General features: G+C 33.8%; 1 protein-coding gene across 1 annotated transcript in view; it reads right to left on the bottom strand.

Annotated features, from left to right (window-relative positions):
* Positions 1–7,331, bottom strand: part of LOC142339691 (sugar phosphate exchanger 3-like) — a 45,805-nt gene that overhangs the window by 5,365 nt on the left and 33,109 nt on the right. Inside the window, exons 4-5 of the mRNA XM_075389911.1 lie at positions 2,971–3,018; positions 2,493–2,659 (exon numbers count right to left, since the gene is read on the bottom strand). Of these exons, the coding sequence (XP_075246026.1) occupies positions 2,493–2,659; positions 2,971–3,018 (215 nt within the window). The remainder of the gene's footprint in view (positions 1–2,492; positions 2,660–2,970; positions 3,019–7,331) is intronic.

Here is a 7,331-nt window from a genome sequence, read left to right as displayed (position 1 = left end):
CACACACACACACTCTCTCTCTCTATTTATCTTGTTTCTCTTCAAACGTGGTAGCTAGTCACAAGTGTTCAAAACAACTCTGAAAACAGAATCTGACCATGAATTTTTTGTGGTGAATTTGCGTTTTTCAATTAGGCATAGTGCAATTCCGTGTCTGCTATTTAAAACCATCACGTCACCATCATAGCTAGAGCTCCAAAACATCCATGATTGTTTGAATTGAAGTTCACAGAAAAAGTTTTAAATAAAAAATTTGTCAAAACCTATCGCAGCTTATCGTCATCTCTCCTAATGAGCAAAAACCGGTGGTCATTATTGTATTAATCAATTTCGAACTTTTTCCGTCTAGTTTTCAAAAAGTGCTTTAGAAGAAGATTCTATGGTTGTATGAAAATAACCAATGTTTATAAATAACAAGGATTGGTTAAACAGACATCGGATATTTTTTCTTTGTGTCTGTCTTTTTTTGGGGTTCCTTGTTGCGCACCAAAACACAAGTGTGTTAAGCTCGCCTGGAGATTTATTTTGCGTACTTAACGTACGACTGGAGATTTAATTCACGTACTTGCTAGGTACTAGGAGGGTGTGCGTAGCGTAAGGAGCGTATCTGGCAGCGTCAGAACCTTAGTCACGGATGCTAGCGGGGGCGCAGTATCCGTCTCGACAGGCAAAAACATTTTGTTCTCGTTTGCGCTGGAGCAACATTTTTTTTGTCAAGTATATATTATCTAGCAATTTTGTAACCAATTATATATACTTTTTCTGACCAGTATACAACTACTCTTAAAATCATGAAATAAATTGAGCAATTTGAATGTAAAAGTAAAATTGTTTCAAACTCGGTTATTAAAAGTCGAATTTTAATCAGAAAATGATGAAAACTCGGTAATGCTTCTTCACTAGTTGAAGCTGCTTTAGAAAAAGTCTAAGTGTACTTTGCTGCACTCCCACGGATAATTTTGGATAGCTGAAAGATTATTGATGATAAGCAGCAAGACAACCTTGTATAATTTTTGGCCAGTCTTACTGATGCTGAGAATTTTGTGAGAATTAGGACTGCAAGGAACAGAAGATCAGTTTTTTAGCTTTTGTCGGCTTCACACGTGTACGTCTAGTATAAGCCTTCAGTGGCCGAAAGAAGACCCGTGGCCAAAAATTACAATAGCCTCTATTCATTAGCGGCTGACGTTATAATTTCTTTCTAATAATCTCTTTGGGTGCCCTCCGCAAATTGGCACTGTTAATTTCCAGAAAACTCAAAAAAGAATATCTCGCAATGAGCCAAGAAGGTTGAAAACCAACTTCACGAGGCGCAAATGCGCTGGTCATCATTATTGTATTGCAAAAACATCTGTTGGCACTTAAAACCAATTTTCAAAAATTTTTGAAAATTAGCTTGAAATAAAGAGGTTTCATGATTCACACCAAGGCTTCTGAATATCAAAGAGTGGTTAAGGAGACTTCAAATATTTTGTATTTGTGGCCCCCTCCGTTGAGATAATCTTTTTTTAGTGCTTGAAGATGAAGAGGAGCAAATTTCTGTAACAGTATCAACAAATCATTCACTTATAATGATACTGGGCAGTTAACACTTTTGAAATAAAGCTACTATGAAAACCAGAAATATTAAAGCAGCCTATTTAGGTCTTATACTCATATCAATCCTAACACAGGTCATATTCTTTTTTTGAAGCTCTTTTTTGAAGCTGACAAGAATCATAAGGATAAATACCCTGTTTGTATTTTAAATAGCTGCTAACTTGGCTAGGCCTCGCGAATCTTGGCCATGCCCTAGCAGTCCGTGGACTTGATATGAGTCTATCAAAAATATCAGATTATCGCGACCGAAGTTCAATGAGGGTTTATTTCCGTGGGGGTTTATTTCCTAACAGAATCAGACGGGGCTATTTTGAGAGGTGTTTATTTCATAAACTCGTTCTGATGAAATTGAAAGGAGCTCCAAAATGCATTTGATTGTCAGAGTGGCGTCTGGGGTCGCATGTGTTTTTTTTTCCAGTTTCGAATCTGTGTTCAATGTTCCTTATTTCAAGGTTCTTCCGGTGGCAATTAAAATAGTTCAGCTACTACTGACAACAAATTGTTTTTTTTTTCATTCATTACAAACCCGCACCCCATCAAATAAAAAGGACTATTTGGTTCATTTTACCTCTTTAATTCCGCAAAACGTATCTTAATATATGTAAAAGAGGCCTTACAGTGTGAGATCCCGGGTCACCCAACATACAATTTTCCTTGATTTCATACTCATATATTATATATGATTCTTAGTAATACTTACTAGTTCATTTAAGGATTGTATGATTTCTCGGTAGTTATACAAAGACCAGAAGATTTTTGGCAATAATATATATGGCGACAAAGTAACTAGTATACTAATTGGTATATAAGTATTGTCTAGTGACAACTTCCACAAACTTGCTAAAGAAATTAAAGTTGGGGGCGCTGGCTTATAATGTTTTAACTTTTCATACCTGGGCAAAAGCGGCAGCCACAGTGGCCGTGCCCTCCATCAGCCCACTGAGAGTGGACAGTGTCTCATTGACCTCTAAATGGTGACCACTGCTGACCTTCATTTTTAGACCCAACTCTATTCTGATTGGTCCAAACAGCAGGTTGTTACATCCTCCCAAAAATACACCTGAAATATATATATATATATATATATATATATATATATATATATATATATATTCATGCGCTGAGTTTTTTGATAATGATGCTCACTAAATTGATGACCATGTAAAGAGTTGTTTAGTCAAAAGATAAAAAATTAAAAATAATAACTAATTTGAAGGCTTGTAGGGATCATTTAGAGTTAAGATTTTGAGTTTGATAGAAAACTTGAGTAAAAATGAAACTAGTGTTAAAATTAAGGTAGTTATCAACATCAATAAATAGTTGCTATAGTTTTCTCAAAATGTCAATAACTAGGTATTATGAACTTCTTACCGATCAATGTAAGCAGTATTGCAACCTCAACTTCTGTGTCAGCAAACACTGAAACACAACACACAATACTTTTATCACTTGATCCGGACTAGGGAATTAGATTTGAAATATATATAACTCAATGCAAGCACTTCATACTAATAGAAACAAATCACCCTCCTCCCCCCCCCCCACCCCACACACACACACACACACACACACACACACACACAAACACACGCACACACACAAACACACACACACACACACACAAACACACACACACTCACACACACACACAGCACACACACACACACACACACACACACACACACACACACATCTGAAAGATTTAAGATAACTTAAATTCTAAAAAATAGAATTAAACACTTTTTTGTCAAACTACAATATTTGGTGAGCGTATTTCGTCTATAATGTTAATAATTAAACAGATCTCCAATCAGAAGTTACAATACAAACTGTGTTCACCAATCAATGAAATGGATTAGTTAGCTCTCGTTCCGAACATTTCAGGACTATTAGGACGATCACAACAAATTACCCAATAACAAAGTACAGTAAATGGCAAATATATATTAGGTTTTTTGAGCACTTCATGGACAACGGCGATTGTCATGTTTCTTCACTGAAAAAACGATACGTTGAAAAGGACAATGGTGACAAAAATGGATGAATTTTTTGCTTACATGCGCTGATATCGTAACAACTGTCCACGATTAAAAGCAATTGATCCTTCACAAAACTCTCAATTTAACCTAAAAATTCAAACCAAGTGTAGTTGAAGTAATGCTAATTGCCTTCTTGATCCGAAATTAGTATTATTTGTAAGGGATTTTTCTGAAACTAACAATTAGTAAGGCTTTTTTTTGTTGTCTATTTGATATGTTGTGAAATACTGGGAAAGTTAGACAGAGTGACCAACAGCAATTATGTGGACAGCAGTGACGATGGGAGTGAAGAAAATTGACGAGATTATGTCAATGTAGCCCACGTTTGGTCAGAAACTGGTATTACGGAAAAATGTGCCGGCTATGGCTATCTTTGAGGCAAATCTGAGTTAATTTACTAAAATTCACTTAGGCCCGCTCAAACTTGCAACTCCGATTTTTGAAGGAGATATAGTCGCGACGTACAGTGAAATTATTAACATTTATTTTGAAAAACATACCAATTGGCGGCATCATAATATACCCAATTATACCCAATATTTTACCCTATTGCTGACGAATGAGCTTAATCCTTAGGTGAAATAAAAAAAATGTGCTCAAGTATGTTAATCAAAGTTTAAAATATTGAACTCGTTCCTTTGTCAAAGCCTGGTGGGTTAGGGTGCTCAGGGCCAAAGCAATGTATCATTTATCCGCTTAAGTACGTTACAGCATTTTTTAATTCCAACTGCTGATCTGTAATCAGATTACAAAAAGAGAAGATCAAAAAGATTATATTGGGTATTACTTTATTCGGTATTTGTTCCAACCCACTTATTACAGGTAGTTATCGAGGTTTAAAGATTTGTGATTATTAGACGTATTTCAGCTGTTTTCATTCACATTTTCAGTATTTTTGACCTAATTTTCGTTAAATTTGCCAAAATTTGTTTAAATTGATAACTGTAGTGTTTTTATTTTTATCTCTAAACACAGAAGAAGGTTGCTGAATAGTTCCATTTGAGTTTTTTGGCTGGAATTTATGACAAATATTTTAAAAATTCTATTTTTTTTTACCAAAATTCGGAGCAAATTTGCTTTTTAGCTGACCTGCTTTAAATTTACTGGACGTAGATACCTTAAAACTGCGGCCATATTCTTTTTAAGCTAACAAACAAGCTAGTTATACACCCACTGGCTGTGAGAGTCTTCTGGAGTTATAATTTTGCTAATTTTTTGCAAATTGAACTCGATAATTATAAAAAAAAAATGCAATTTAATTTTTGACAAGCTTAAAAATTTTGTTCAAAAATTGATCTATTACGCAACCATTTGAAAAAATGAGTGTTTTGTTAGACGCGCAGCAACATCTGGATTGAACTTGATCTTGCCATGGATCCATTCGATAGAAAATTTTTTACATTAGGGAGCGACTTTTTATTTCAAAAAATTTCCGTTAAAGCTTTTGTAAAGTTTCTTTACTTAATAAAGTTTCAAATCAGGGCCCAGTAAAAGCAGATACTATTTACAAACAAATGAGGCCTGACAAAATTATGTTACGGTATCAGAGTTAAACTCATGGTTTTTATGGCTCTGACAAAATGCTTTCGTAAAAGATTTTTTAAATATTTCTTGAATTTTGCTTTCTTTTGTTATCTTTTTTTGCAACCCAATAACTTATTGTCCCCCGACAATGATCCAATTATTTTTAAGGAGGAATATTTGAGCCGAAAAACCTCTTTCAGTTGTTATCTAATATCTGTTATGACTTTGAATATATTTGTTTTAAGAAAATATCGGTTAATTTTTGAAGTTTGCCACTATTTTTTCTTATTTTTCTCAACTTCGGTCGCAGTCTCAGTAAAAGAGGCAGAAATCAACTTCCAGTGGTTTAAAAATAGAGGTCGGTAAATCTTTTATGTTCGACTAATGGTCTATTGGTTTTGATACTACGCCTTTTCATTTTTTAATTTCTGATTATAATTGCCTATTTTTTTAGTTCATTTTGTTTCCTTGTCGAATCATTACTTTATTGACAAGTCCCATTGAAAGAAGGCATAGTAGGGAAAATGCACAGCGTTGGAAAAAAGCGTATCTGAATATGTCAATCTTTTTTGTTTTTTGTAGTTTATGCTTTTTGGGCTGAGGCACAGTTATCTGGCAAAAAATTATGGATTTTACTGTTTTTGCTTATGTTTTTCATTCGTTTTGTTTTTAGAGCAACAAACCTAATAACGATAGGTCTCAATTGCTTCACCAGGACGTAGAACTTGACCTAATTGAAGATTTGAGTTTATAGCTGTATGTTTTATTGACTTTAAAATTGAAATGATTAGTTTTTTTTCAACTGTATGCTTCTTGCTTTCATTTTTGTACCCTTGTAACTCAATCGCACCCGTTTTAAATCTGAAATTCTTTTCTTGATTCAATTTTTTTGCGCTTGATAAAAAGTTTTCGAGATCTCTATACTTTTCAATTTCAGATTTTCTTTTTGTTGTCATGTCTACGTAGTCTTTTTATAAGGAAGATTCTGTATAATGAAGATAAGGAAGATGTTAAAGTGAAGAAAAACTGTCACTTTACAGTTCCTGCAAGCAACATCTTATAATCACAGTGCCTTGAACAATGTGATCTCGTGAAATTGTTTGAAGTCTTGGCTTCTTTTTATATTTGTTGTTATTTTGTGGGTTCGTGACTTAATCTCCTATTAACAGGTTAATTTGACTTCCTGAGGTATTGAAACTTAATTAATCGCTGTTTGCTCAAATTTCAAATCTGTTTTGACGATTTATTTTATTTGTTTTCAAAAACGTAATTAGATTGTTCAGCTTCGTCGTTTTTTTAACAAATTTTCGTTCGATCTGTTGCTCAGTCTCTGTAAACACAGGTCACAACCGGTTTCCAGTGAAATAAAATTGAATTTTTATAACGGTTTTAGCTTCAAATTTCTGTTTCTTAACTTTGTTACTACTGTTACTACGAGATTTCATAAAATATTTGAGATTTTTTTAGATTTATACATTTTATAGGCTTTTTGTTTTCTTTTTAATATATAACAATAAATTTAGGTCCAATTGGCTTTGAAATTTTGGGCAATTGAACATTGGATAATGACAGATCTCAGTTGCTTCCTATGGAGATACAATTGAACATTTTTAGGATTTCAGTGAAAATAATTTTTTTTTAAAATAGAAACGTATTTTTGAACTTTTCACCTCTTTGCTTTTTTTTTCGGCATGTTAACTAGGCGCATTGAGAACAGTTCCCATATTTTTTCTAAAAGATTATTGGATAAATTGTTTTGTTTAGGTTTTTTTGGTGGTAAATAATGTTTGTTGTTTGATACTAATTGTTGTCCTTTCTAATTGTCCTATTATCAACAACGTTCATCGGCCCCTTGGGGTGGCATTATTGTTTTCCATTGGTTGTTTATGGGACGATATGTATGTTTTCGAAAGTTTTCATTCTCTTCCTCGTTTGGCAGCAAGTCAAGAATGTGGATGAGCGGGGTCGGAACATTATGCGCGTACGTACCATACCGAGCCTCCTTGTTTAGTTTAGCGGTTAAAAATTTTTTTCTGAGACTTTTTTGCTATTTTGGACGGTTTTGTTTTGATCTATTTTGTATAGAACTATTAAATTTGTGACCTTTTTGTGTTGAACTGTTTTGTTTTTCAGTCACCGATTTATCCTTCGCAAAAAAATCCATTCATT

The sequence above is a fragment of the Convolutriloba macropyga genome, chromosome 5, assembly GCF_964194025.1.
Source record: "Convolutriloba macropyga chromosome 5, txConMacr16.3, whole genome shotgun sequence".
In the NCBI taxonomy this organism is placed as follows: Eukaryota; Metazoa; Xenacoelomorpha; order Acoela; family Convolutidae; genus Convolutriloba; species Convolutriloba macropyga.
Note: the sequence above shows the minus strand (reverse complement) of the source record. Positions and strands in the feature narration are given on the sequence as shown.